This window comes from Semicossyphus pulcher, unplaced genomic scaffold (genome assembly GCF_022749685.1).
Source record: "Semicossyphus pulcher isolate SPU_LCO1_2020_fin unplaced genomic scaffold, fSemPul1.0.p SCAF_11, whole genome shotgun sequence".
Classification (NCBI taxonomy): domain Eukaryota; kingdom Metazoa; phylum Chordata; class Actinopteri; order Labriformes; family Labridae; genus Semicossyphus; species Semicossyphus pulcher.
The window spans coordinates 10,732,397-10,746,833 of record NW_027211615.1 but is presented as its reverse complement, the minus strand read 5'-3'; the positions used below and the strand labels follow the sequence as shown (position 1 = coordinate 10,746,833).

Below are 14,437 nucleotides of genomic sequence, written 5' to 3'. Positions count from 1 at the left end.
AGAAAGACGTCTAGCAGCTGATAGCAATCCTAAAGTTCTGAGATTATCATAATGGGATGTAATGTTGTCAAATGTATCTGACTTAAAGAGGGGGTATTATACTGTTTGACATTTTAAGACATATATATAATGTTACAATGTTGGATGTTCATACTAAACATGTGTGAAGTTTTAAATCTGTAGGTAAAAGTATGTTGGAGTAATCCCCAGGCTTCTCAGCTCAGTCTGCAGGCTGCTGTGAACGCAACGTTTGACACAGTTTTTTCCACACGCTGCACTTTGTGACGTCGGAGAGCTGGCCAATCAGATGAAAGAGGGCTTGTAGGGGCGGGGTTTCTTAAAGGGACAGAGCTGACTAAGTCATTTCAGGCAGAGGCTGTATGAGGGCCTGCTCAGAACACCAGTGTGAGAAAAATGATGAGTTTTTTTAACTGTATATTATGTTAAGCTACTGCACAGGTATCACAGAGTGAAATATGAAGCTTGAAATTAGCATAACACCCCCCCTTTAAAGACAAATGTTTGCTAATAAGGTAACATTGCTGCTAAATACGGCATCTGCAGGAAAAAGGAGGCAAAACAAGCACGCAAAACCACAAACCAAAAGGTAGGAAAATCAAGCAGACGGGGAGGATGTAGGGAATATACCTTGAGGCTAAACTGTTTATGACATTATGCTCCTCTTTTTCCTCCTCCTCCTCCTCATCCCTAAAGGGAGATAAGAGTCAACCCTGGTTATCATCTCCTGCACATTAATGGGTAGTATTAGCATTAACATTTAACACTAGTTGTGTGTGTCTGAATTCAGGACACAGTGAAACATCTTTAGAAAGTGAGATTCTGAAAACCCCTCAACTGGAGATAATGCGAGCAGCTGGTAATGAAGGATTTTGGATGAGAAGCGGAAAAGCTATTAACAGTTTTTCACACTCCCATCAGTCTGGCCAACACCGGTGTGAGACAGATTAGAGGTGGATTCTTTTCAGACAAAAGCCCTATGGGAGAGTTAACAAAGACTGACTGACAGCTTTCTGGAACCACAGCAAGCTGAGGACAAGTGCAGCAAGGACGGAAAGGCTTGTTCACCTGAAAAAAGGTGAGGGAATGTAAATGAATGAGCAAGAGATAGAGCATGATAAAACCAGGCATACAGTCTGCTGAGCTTTAGCTTCAGGGGTTTTGTGACTACTCTCGCCCCACTTCTACTCAACACGTCTACAGTATTTCTCCACAGCAGTGCTTCTTCTTTGTCGACCAAATCCAAATACTGTATCTGTTATATAACACCCGTGGGATGCTCCAAAACATAGATCAGTTAACTTTTCTTGTTTTCCTCAGGCTGGATCGAGTCTCATATCGGCAGACCTTGAACAGTATTTTTAATTGTATGATGTAAAACGGAGCAAATGTGCCAGTTTCAATGTCAACAAGCAAAATCGTGCACACATACACAATTTTTCACACACGCATTCAGCATGCAGTATAATGATGGACTTTGGGGTCTGGCTGTGCAGATAGTCTCAGTGGAAATCGATACCACCCACAGATTATTTCACTTACTATTCAGCAAAAACACAACAGGCAAACCGCAGAGGAAGAGCACAGAGGCAGAAGGTCTCACAGTTTTCATACTAAATCGATGTAACCTCGTAAAGCATGGGATTATTTGTCTATTATTATAAACTAAATTGAATGTTAACTGTACACAAAGACCTTTAATAAAATCAATCTGAATGTGGACAATGTTGTTAGGTTCACATTCCAGTAAAATGTTTTTTCAATAACCACTGTATTATTCTCAAGCTCATGAGTGCTGATGGGAAAACGATGAGAGGAGTCTCTTTCTGCTCCTACAGTGTTGCCTCTTTCAAAAACAGAATGACATTAATTATGTTAAACAGAAGACACACAATGATGATTTTGACCAAGGCTCAAACACATATATATGTTCATTGGTCCAAACCATGACTGTATAAAAAGATGGATGACATGACAGCTCCCTGAAAGTGAAGCCAAAAGCTCTCTATTGCCCCCTGCTGACTGGCTGCAGTATAGGTCATAAAGCCTGCCTCCTCCATGTTAACAGATGGGACATCAGTCAAACTATAAAATCAAAATACACACCAAACACATTTTTCTCAAACATGGTTTTTGTCATTATAGTTAGTTGTTATCATGCTAATCTACGTCCTAGTGTTCATTTTTCTAACAAATTTATTCTTAATTAGTTATTTGATGCTGTAAAAAGGATGATTGACAGCTCTGTTGACAAATACAGCTCCTGCAGCCGATCTGTTCCTGATTAGCAGAGTAGAGGAGGAACCGTGAGAGGGAACGTAACTAAAACAATCACTACAGTCATTGAGGCTTCAGACCAACACAAGAAGCTGTTCTGCTGTTAAATACGCTGACGAGCAGGATCTTTGGCGTTTGTTTCAGTAAGTTAAGTGTTTTGGTTAGCGGAAGTGGCTACAGCAGCTCCACCTGCCGATCTCTACTGCACAGCTCTGGCTCCAAATGATGTCACCATCGCAAGATGGCAGCGCTCGCCAGAGGGGCTATTTTGGCTTCAATTTTGTACAATGAGAGTAGATGAAGACTCGTTGTCCATCTTTATATACAGTCATTGGTCCAAATAAGGTGATTGGAAAGATAATACAGGCCAGTAAAAGCCACATATACCAGATTTTATCCATTTGAGGATTTGATTGTTTGATTTCCCTTAAGCGCCTTGCTTCCTTGATTGACACATGACAAACACATGAACTGAATATACCTTCTGCCCCATTTTATGATGAATAGATTCCTATAGCAGATCGCTGGAGTGTGCTTTTTGGATAGAACTGTTTGACATTGTCAGCACAGCACTTGTGCCCTCCTCAATAGCAGCATATGTTACATCAGCTGGACAATATGAAGCCTCATCAGTGTGGGAATGCTGAATCCATTTGTCAACCTCATCCCATTCCACTTATTCTCTTACCCATCTGTGCCTCAGCAGGATTGTTATTGTAAAAATCTCTTAAAAACTAAGACATAATAAAACAGTGATTCACTGTAAAGTAATGTAATGGAGTTATCCTGGAGATAAGGAGATAGTTAGTGTGTTTGACTCACTTCCTAAAGGTCGGTATGGATCCCTGTAGGGAACGTCCAGGAGAGGTCCCCGACCCGTGGCTCTGTCCTGACAGCAAGCTGTCCGTTTCGAAGGCAAACATCCCGTCACGGTCATCTGGAACATCCAGGAACTCCCCGTCACTCCACACTCCCACCGTGCCATCCATGGACTGGTATCTGATCTCTATGGTAACACTGGTCTAAAAACAGAAAGCAGATGAAAACGAGTTATCTGAAGCTTGGTTTCCAAAGAGACCACAGAGTAGTTATCAATCTTAAAGCATATTTAATATATGACATATCTATAGCAGTTAATTTATCTATGTTTAGAAAATGTCTCTATGTTGGCTACAAGCTTTAACAGGCTTATAAATCATCTCTTGTCGCTGGTATTGACATGAGGTGTTGGTTTAATCCAGGCCAGAAACAACGTTGACACTGTAGTTTGTCTTCGGTGCATTCTGGGGACTGGTGTTGGACAGATATTATCCTCCTGACAATGATCTCATCTTTATTAGTGGGTAGCCAATTTATTCTACTGACAAAGACAGATGAGGAGAAAACACACACAGCGCTCCTATTCCTCTTCCTCCCTTCATCTCTCTCTCTCTCTCTCTCTCTCTCTCTCTCTCTCTCTCTCTGTCGCTGTCTTTTCCTAAAATCCTCACAAGGCATGTCTTCTAGTCCATGTGGAGTTGGATTTGTCACTATGGCAACCACACCAGAGCGGTTGTAAGTAAAAGTGTTGCTCTAAAGTGATGTTGGATTCAGTTTCTTCCTGCAGGGATGCACTGCACTGAAATTGTCTTAATTCTGTGCGTGTGTTCCAAAGAAGCCGCTCGTACATATGTCAGTTTTTATGAGTTGATGTGTGCGCGTGTGTGTATGTGTGTGTGTGTGTGTGTGTGTGTGTAAGCCCTAAAGCACCCCCGCTCTGTGTTATCATCTTAGAAAAGTCACATCAGCACTACCAGCTCCAATAACACTGCTCTGCACCCGGGGGTGCTTTAAAACCTCATACAGTTGAGTTCTTCATCCTACTTCTTACTCAGCTTCACAAACATATTCACTGTCATTATGTATTCACCAGCAAAATCATCCTCACACTCATCCTTACTACTGAGCTGCTCTCCTTTTATCTGTTCTAAACACAATTGATAGAGAATATCTTCATTACTGTCAGTGGCAATTGTCCTAATGTGCTGATGTTGCTAAGAGACTGTTGTATTTCTATCAGGTGCTTGTCGGTGTGAAACAGCGGTGTCTTTACAGGTCAGATGATAGCTGTAACTTCTCTTATTGCCATCGCTGCAGGAGCATCTGAACAATTGACTTCTCCATTTGTTTCTCTATTTTCTCAATTGCATATTTCTGTCTAAGAAGATGAGTTTCAATTCTACTGCTGTAAGATAAGTTGAAGAATGTCTACGGTCCGTGCTGGGGTTTTGTTCCCAGCCTCATCTCCTGCTGGGGACTACTGGGATAGTAAGCCTTAGCAGAGAGTTAATGACAGATGACACATGAGCTGTATTGCATCACCCTTGGCGACCTGTCTGTTCAGTTCTACAATTTGTGCTGTAATAATGCAAAACTTTAAAATTAACAAAGTAAAAAAAAAAATCTCCAGGGTTGGAAAACTCATATTTGAAATTATATAAATTCTTCATCAGCTTCTCCTAGATGAGTTCATTTAGGCTACATGGGCGTAATAAACCCCAAACCCCTTGTGTCTTGAGCATCCTTATACACACGTTTCCAATTTTCATCCTGATATCCTTTGAGAAACTTTAGAATCTCCACAATTAAAAAAATAAGTTATACAACATTCACTCTGCTTTAAAGGAGCAGTTCGCCCCTGGAATAAGCCGCCGTCAGTCAAAGCTGGTGTTCTCCGTAATCGATAGAGGCAATAATACTTGAAATTGGCGCCATAGCTGTGGAGAAAGTTGTACAAACAGCTTGTGGTTAAGCCCATTCTACATTCCTACAACACCCAGCGTGCATTGCGCCCCTCCCTCTGAAAGGAACGGCCCAGCAAGAGACGATGGAGTGAAACACTACCGTTTTCCAGTCAAGGACATTGATCGCTGCAGGCAATGGCTCAGAGCGGCACAGAATCCAAAATATCTTCAGGTCTGCAGTCTACATTTCAAACCTGACGATTCTGAACGAGACATGACATCAGAGGCGGGCGTCCTAGATTATGGAAGTGTAGTTTAGCGAGCTCCCTGGCCTCTGCAAGACTACGTAAAACGCGTCATCTGGCTAAGGTTTTCCAGGGCGCATTTTAAAAGCTACTGTAATGCTAAGCTAAGTTTTTCTTCTTTCAGTAGCTTGAAATATGTCTGGTCTTTGTTTAGGAAGGGTTAGCATTCACACAGATTCATTACACATGGAGATTATTGACAATCCCATGGAGGAGCAGTGTCGAGCTTTACCTTTATCGACGTGTTGTTGTCGTCGATGAGTGTGTCGGTGAGCTCGAGGTGTCCCTCCTCCGCCACCTTCTGAAGCACCATGCAGAAGGTCCCCACCAGTCTGCAGGGAAACACCAACAAAGAGACACTTATTGAACAGTGAGATCAATACATGGCATTACATCAATATATGGTGCTTTCATCCTTTGGCTCTCTTCTGTGTACGTCTAATGTCTTTTTAGTCGTTGTCACATCACTCGTGTATCTACTAGTTCAGTAACACTAACACAAACTGACGTGTATTACTTTTTCATTCACGGTGAGCATCTGTTCTCCCGCACTCTGTCTCTCAGAGTGCAGGGAGGGAGTGTCAGTGATAGAGTCATGAACAGACTGCTGTGTGAGGGCTGCTGATGGCGATGTGCTGTGACAGATCTTGAGAAAGTGCCGTATTGCTTTTGTCCCCAGCTCACAACAGAATGTCACTCCTCAAAGGAATTTAAAGAGCAGAGAGTGCAGCTCAAACACACGCACATTTTGTTTCACCGAGCACCTTCTCTTTGGTGTCCTTATTTTTTCACCCCTGTGAGACATTTTTGCTAAGTCACTCATCCTCTTGATATAGAAAACATGGAATTGACAATAGATACAACAATACAATGCGCGATGCGATATGATACGCGATTCGTGGCCCACGATAACGATAATATCACGATACAGCGATTCTGTGATCATTGATATATTGTAATCTTGCAGTGATACATCACAAAATCTGATTAACTAATTCCCGTTAACGTTACCCTCATCCATGTCATAACGCCACCACTTATGGAGCCATGAAGTAGTGACGCTGTAATTCAAAATCCAGCGTATTGATAATTAGATTGCACAAGTCAAGCAGACGATATATTGCCGTATTGATATTTTGTCCCATCCCTAATGGGATTTAAAATGTCAACGTATCAAATTTTCTATGTTAGGAAATTCCACATATCTGGTAGCACGAGAAAGACATTTTAAACATTTAAGAGATTTAACACATTTCAGCACCGACAGCCACTTCTCTTAAGCTCTCATCAACGCCCCCAAGGACAGGTAACAAAACGAATGAAGACTCAACACCATTCATTCAGCAAATACACTACATGAAAAGGTTATTTTTAGCATTTAATATCTAAACTCTGCTTTTACCTGCGGTTTGAAAAGAAAAGTGTTCTCAGTTTGTTGCTGAAGGCAGCAGAGACTCCGTGCTTGAAATTCAGCAACACATTTCACATTTGACCAATTTTTCTTCTTCTCACTTTGCTACAAAATATAAATAAACTCTTTTCAAATGTAGATGATTCAATTAACACAATTTAAGGGGTGAAGGAAAATTAAAAGATTAACATGTTTGCTCACCAATCAGCAGCTTCATGTTAGCAAAAGTTACAGCTACTAAAGGGATGGTTCAGTTTGTTTGAAGTGGGGCTGTATGAGGTACTGTAGATAACAATCAGCACGGCCGCTGTTAGGAGAAGCAAGCTGGAGTTCCTAAACAAAAGCTAAGCTAAGCACCGCTGCAGACGGGGTCAAGAGTACCACGCACTTTAGCCACTTAAAAGAGTCACACACATGAACAAACATTTCAGTTTAAGTTAAGTTTTGTCACCGCTTCACACTGACAACAGACAGCCCTTTCCCTCTGCACTATTTCTATCTCTGCACAACGGCCCTGTATGCAGTGGTTGGAAGTCTCTTCCTGTCGGCCTTCTTACTACACTGCTGCTGGGTGTAGAGGTCGAACACATTTGATAAGAGCTTTGTTTCAGTTAAGAAAACCCCCATTGACACTGTTGGAATCACAACAAAATAGGACTATTTAACTGTTGTTGTTACGTATAAGATCATTACACAAAAGCTTCATTTCTATGCTGTCCAAGGACACTTCATCGTCCATAACAGTGGGAAGAAACCCAGTACAGTCCCCATTCAGCTCGCCAATTAGAGCTGGTGAATAATTTAAAGAGTTTCCCCCAAAACAGTGTTGTTAGCAGAGCAATCAGTCTCACACACAAAGACCTCCCAGCACAGCCCACAGTGAGCCACAGGCATGTCTACTGTAATGGTCATTCCATCCGCTGTAACATGTGGACAGCCTACACAGCAGTGTTTTTAAGTTCAACACAAACATGGCAAACAGGAAAATATGTAAAAACTACTTGGAATAACGAGACAATCATTATGAAGAACAGGCATGCAATCATTTGGCTGGATATGAGTCCGCGGGGAGAGATAATATCATAAAACTAGAAAAATAAATCAATAGGCTACCACTTTGCACACACACACACACACACACACACACGCACACACACACGCACACACACACAGATACAAGACATCCACAGGGATTGCAGCTAACGATGTGAGCTTTCCAACAAGATTTGAGGAACTGACAGTCGGATGAGAATGAATGAGTACTGTGCACAAACACACACACACACACACACACATATAGCACACAAGCACACCTGCATCTTATTAAATTTAAATACCAGCCGTGGCTCAGTTAGCAGTGAGCAAATAAAGACTGCACTGTTTATCACCTGCTGTTATTCTTCCTCCTGCTTAGATTAATTGCTCAGGAGGGATTTTTCAAGCTCAGCTACTCTTGCTGTCGCTGATAGTGTAGAAATCTATCACAAAAGGCGCACCTCTGGGAACATTAATGTGATGATTAGAGTTGGGTAATTGAACCCAACTTCAAGCTTCTACTTAAAGTCCACACAGGTGTATGGCGTTTGCCCTTGACTGGCTGCCCGTGCATTGTTTCTATATACGTTCCCATTCATGCACAATAATTTAGATTTCAATCTTTTTCTGGAAAACTTTATTCACACTGGCAAAGGAAGTGACATAAGCAGGCCAGTTTTGTCCCTGTTTTTATAATATGTCACATAATAAAGTCCCTGTTGCAACCAATGACTGTATATATAGATGGACGACGTGTCTCCATCTGCTCTCATTGCACAAAATTGATGCCAAAATAGCCCCCGTGAGAGGCGCTGCCATCTTGCGTTGGTGACGTCATTCGGAGCCAGAGTCTGCGCAGTAGAGATAGGCCGCCATAGCCACTGCTAACCAAAACACGCGTTTAAATTACAGAAAAAAACAGCAAGGATCCCGCATGTCGGCGTGTTTAACAGCAGAACAGCTTCTTGTGTTGGTCTGAAGCGGACATTCACAGCTGTGGGAACTTCAATGACTGTAGTGATTGTTTTAGTTACATCTCCTCTCTCCTCTACTCTGCCAATCGGGATCAGATTTTATATTTCATATTTTCACTTATATTTGAGTTGTTGTTTGCATTTTGTATCATTTGTATTGTACTGTATTTTTTGGAGCTATCTGGCAAGTTTTATCTTATCTTAGATTGGCTACTGGAGCTGGATTTGTCAACATAGCTGTCAATCATCATTTTTACAGCATCAAATAACTAATTAAAAATAAACTTGTCAGAGTTTTTAAGGCTACCTTTAAAAGCTCGTAGGGTTTTTAAAGATGGCGGTTGCTGGTCCTGCATTGGCTCATGTGTTCAACACTTGGTACCTTGTTGAATGATCATTGGTAGTTTGAGTCCCAACAGTGCCAGAGGACTTATACGTTTTATAGCTATTACTTTTATAGCTATATATTGTGTTGCTTCCTTTATAGCATCTGCTTTTAACTAAGTAAATGCAGATCATTCTTGTGTCAGTATGTGCTCTTAATGCCAGCAGTATAAAAGCAGCTTGCCAGCTCGAACACACGTTATCTTGAGGGAGTGCATTCTCTAATCTCTCTCTCTCTTTCTCTCCATCTCTGCCTTCACCAACACTCTCCGTCCTCTGCAGTTGTAGTGATGAATTGAATTTACAGGATAAAGTGAGACTGGATTTGTCAGCAGAGCTTGGAAACTTAGTAATGAGGTAGATAAAGACTTAGAGATCAACTTCGCTTTGAATCTCAGAAAGAAGTATGTGCCTCCCCTCAGGCGCTGGCAGATGCTTTCACTATAAAGGCGCATATATGCCAGGCTCCCTACTGAATAGTTGCAACACACTTCACAGGCTTGACGTGACTCAAGTATAAAAGTCTCTAAGTATATTAATGGCTTTCTTTGATAAGGAATAGAAACTTCTGCACCACTGAGCATCATCACTGAAACTGCTAATCCACCCCAGTACATAATACACTCTTTCCTTCCCCAGACGCTGCTGATCAATTATGTTGGAGGCTACTTAGAGGATGAAAATGGTCTGTCATTTCCCTTTAGCCATTGTAACGTGTGTACATGTCCTGAATAATTGAGCTGACCAGGGCCTATCATGTTCAGGCTTACTTTTAGCACTTCAAAAGGCGACATTCATTATTGATCGACATTCTGCAAACAATTTACTTTCTATCTGCTCCATTATTCAGAGCTTTCTTCCCTCTCAATGTGTGTTTTTGTCTTTGTGAGCCTCAAGCTTCTTTTCCAAATCAAGCCGTGACTATGACGAAATCTCTGGCTCAGGTGTGTTGGAGAAGAGGTGAGCACAACTTTGAAATGTAAAATATTTTCTCGTCAAACAATATTGTTCTCGAGGTTGCACTAATCCACCGTAGCTGCTGGAGGGCAGTGTGAAATGGCAATGTTACAGCTGACAGGTGTGTGTGTGTGATTTGGCCTTTGCTGAGCACTGCCTCACTCCAGTGGACACACACTGATATAAAAACAATAATATTCAGTGGACAGCTCTTTCACTGGTGTCAGGGAAAGAAATACTTATTCACATGGACGTGATCAATACTCCAGAGTTAGCCCTTTCAAACACACACACACCCACACACACACACACACAAAGCATAAAAGACTCATTTAACCACAAACTATAGAAAAGCTGTTAAGGCTCGTTTTACAGTGTCAGAGTCCATCAGCATATTGTGTCAATCTGGCCTCGTGGTTAGAAGCAGGAAGGAAGCTGCTTTAAATGTTATTTAAAGATTTAAAATGGTTAATTAGAATATGACCAACATTTTTCATGCATTGAAATTTGTTTTTACAGCCATGCTAGCCCCTTTGTGAGGCTAGACCAAGGCTAATAGGTGATACAAGCTAAAACATGCTAATGCTAAGCAGGTAGAATGTTAGTGTGTTCACATTCTTTAGTGTGCTAGCATGCTAACATTTGTTATCATAACATCGAACGCTACTGGGAATGTCATTAGTTTGCATTATATGACAAATTGAAATGTTGGCCTCAAGGAAATTTTTATGTAGAAAAAGTTTCTTATCACTCATCAAGACAAATGTCAACGTCAAAGTGTCACCAGAGGAGAGCTAGGGGAAACATCAAAGTCAATTGGCTCAATAGGGAGAAAATTACGAGATATTGATCTCGAAATTATGAGATAAGGGCCCTTTTTTTTCCCCTTTGATGAATGCGCTTCCGTGCAATCTAGCCAGCAGTTGTTGAGATAATTCAGTCTGGATGAGAGCGTTGGATGAAACTACAGACCAATTGTTCCCCCTACAAGCTACTACAGTAGAATGGCTGAAGAGTACAATAAGAGCACAATGATAAACCTAGCACTACAGAAGTGTGTTTTTGCTTCTGGTGCAATGTACAATTAAGGTACAACTCCACAGTGTCGGTACGAAAAAGCCCTGATAAGATTCAGCAGAGTAACAGGTTTATGTTTGTTGGCTTGTATTTTCAGACTAAGCATTAAATTGTTGAGTCTCAATGTGTACACATGCAGGGATTATATAGTTCTGATGCCAGGAAAGCCGTGTTATATCCTGTGGCTGTGTGAAAACCGTAAAAATAAGCAGAAACTTAAGAAAGGAATCAAATAAACAGCACTGGGGTGATTTTGTTTTGTGCTGATATCAGCAGAAAAGAAAGACAGAGGAAGCTTATATTGGGAAAAAAAATGTGAGAATTGCAAACTGTTATCTCACTTCAGAGGAATCTGGCGGCCATTAAACTCAGAGCCAATTTTAGAGATAAAACAGGAAGGAAGTAAAAAGTCTCTTTTATTGAATTTGTCTACTGAACTCTTGAAAACAGCAGAGAAAGTAAAAGTGTTGCAGAGTTTCATGTTTTTCCAAAAAGGAGAACACAGCTTGTTTACCAGCAGCCTTTATACAATGCATGCTGTCTCTCTGATTGATGAATTGTTGATTCTGTCTGCAGGGTAAGAACAAAACTAACTTTTTAGTATTCAAGGCTGACATTCAGAAAATGCCACAAACACTCAGACTTGGATTCCTTCTTGTTTTGTTTAATAAAAGGAGTGTCACATACAGTCAGCCAGCTGCAGCGCCAACACATCATCCATCTCATATCACTCACAACAATAAGAAGTAATTCAAAGTTTAGCTGCTAAATGTTTTGTGATTGCAATCAACTTGTTAAGAAAATAACAGCTTTTAGTCTGACTGTCATGATGCAACGGGCTGTGTCTGTTAATGAATAGTAATACCAAGCACTACTAACTTAACATGTGGTGTGATGTGGTCTCAAACTGTGTAAAATATGGCAGTCAGTCATGCACTTATCTGATATACCACGCTGATCTGTGGATTTGGGGATCTACAGTGATCTACCCTTCCACACATGAATTCTACTGTGATACAGGATGTTTCAAAACCTGCGTAAATTAATGTAAGGCTTATTTAAAAGAATCATAAACAAAAGGAAAACTTCTAACTTTACCACATCCCTTGGGACGAAGGGCTAAACTGGAGTCAACCATATTTGTAGTAGTTTAAGTATGAAATCTTTAAGCCTGATCTCCCTTTGACACTGTCATTGTTTGAAGTCCATTATAATACCACTATAATAAGGCTTTCCTACAAAGCTGCCTTAAATTCATTCAGGTCTTTAAGTTTAACTTAGAGACACACAATACCTATTAATGTGATGCTGCATGCTTCGCTCCATAAACCGTATGCCTTTGTAAAATCCTGCCTGGGTGTTTTTATTAATACAACATACTTAATTTTGAGCCATGGTCCATTTAAAAATTGACTCTCAAATCAATATGTGTTCTTGACTCAATAAGCCGTCTTTTTTGGCCAGAAGAAATGGAAATATATCTATCTGTCTTTGGTGCAAGATCTATGATGATGAGATGAAGGCCCTTCAGCCAACATCTCTCTCCAACAAGGCTCTGTCTAGTCTCACAGGGATCAGCACCAAATGTGCAGGCATGTCATGACAGCTTTGCTGACAACTAATGATGCATCTGAACACGATAAATGGATTAACTGGGACAGTGGGACTGTTAATCTTGCACTGAGTCTGCCTCAAAGCAGTTGATTTAAAATTACCGTTAAAAATTCCAAATCCAATCCAAGGACCCCCAGTATTCCTCCAAGGACCCCCTGAGAGTCACTGACCTCAAATTGATTCACACAATCATATAACCCCCTCTTTGCTCTGGTGCTCAGTAACTCACACTTTCTGCACTCCACAGCGTGCGGAATATAAAAGCATATCTCTCGGCCTCAGGGGAAAACAGATAATAAAACATGATGCGTATGCCTCTACAGCACAGAGACCATCATGCATCATTGCTTTCTCTTTGTGTTGTGGTAATGTGATCGCACTTGTGGTCTCAGGGTGTGACACACTGGCCTGACAGTGATGAAGCAGATCAGTTACCCTGGTAATGATGCTGGATGTGGACATATGGAGCAGGTGTGAGAACAACACAGGCTATGACTCACCTTGAATTATTTACTCACTTAAACGTGTTCTGTGTTGTGTTTATGTGCCTGTCTTTGTGTGTGTAGGTGAGTGTGTTTGCATGCTAAGGTACCTGTTTGTGTATATTTGAGGCTGTGGTGTTATCAGACAGTGAGTGGATGTGCATGTTTCGTCATTAAGTGCATTTGGTTTAAAAATAGTTAGACCATTTTTCTTCTTTAATATGGAAAACCATCCAGGCCAATCAGGACGTCATCTCTCTCTGTATGCATGCTTTCATTTGCTAATTAACACTGAACACAAACGACAGCTGTGGGAGACAGGAACGTCATTACTTTCGCAGGTATTTGGTATGAATTTAAAATATTGGACAGTTTTTTGATGAAATGTGATTAGTTAAGGGATAACCAAAGTAGTTAGGATTCATCCTGAGGGGGGCACGAATGCCTGTACTAGGGCTGCACGATAAATTGTTTAACTATCGCATTTGCGATGTGCGTATGTGCATTAGTCATTGCAGGATGTGTGAGTGTGAGAAAAATTAACTGCAATCAAGCTGCTACTTTATTGCTGCTTGGTACAAAAGGAGGGCTCGCCATTTTCTTGTTTTCATCACTAATCTGCAACAAAAGTCTGTCTGATATCACATTAGTGCAGCCCTTTATAAGAGCACAGAGTGAACTGACTGCTGAGTGAGAGTGTGTCACCTGCCTGTAAACTGTAAACATGCAAGCGACGCTGCTGCTCTCACTGATCATGTTAGCGGGATGATCGAGGCAGGCTTTTAGTAATGCGTGGCGGCTTTTAAGTGTGTGTATTGATGTTATCAGCGGCACCTCGTCCCGGTGCTCCTTAACGCTGTGGCTACATATGGGCTGGTAACGGAGCAGACGTACCGCAGAGTGTTTACTTTAAGCGGCTACACCTGCATTCGCGGTTGTCTGAGCCGATAGGAAGTAGGACACGGTAGGATACAGTGAGTTTCAAGAAGTTTCCGAGCTGATCACGCTGATAAAACATACATTTGAACATCATTAGAAAAGGTAGATGACGATATAAAACACACTGCAGCCCACAAGACTATATGTATTTATTTTATACAGAAACACGTCACTCTAATTGAACTCTCTCTACTTCTACGTGCAGACGTCAGAGTCGCTGAACCAAGAGTGGTAAAAGTAG

At 41.2% G+C, this 14,437-nt stretch overlaps 1 protein-coding gene across 1 annotated transcript in view; it reads right to left on the bottom strand.

The window, feature by feature from the left end:
- Positions 1 to 14,437, bottom strand: part of otofa (otoferlin a) — a 95,545-nt gene that overhangs the window by 52,922 nt on the left and 28,186 nt on the right. Inside the window, exons 4-5 of the mRNA XM_069657743.1 lie at positions 5,556 to 5,655; positions 3,118 to 3,317 (exon numbers count right to left, since the gene is read on the bottom strand). Coding sequence (XP_069513844.1) covers positions 3,118 to 3,317; positions 5,556 to 5,655 — 300 coding nt within the window. The remainder of the gene's footprint in view (positions 1 to 3,117; positions 3,318 to 5,555; positions 5,656 to 14,437) is intronic.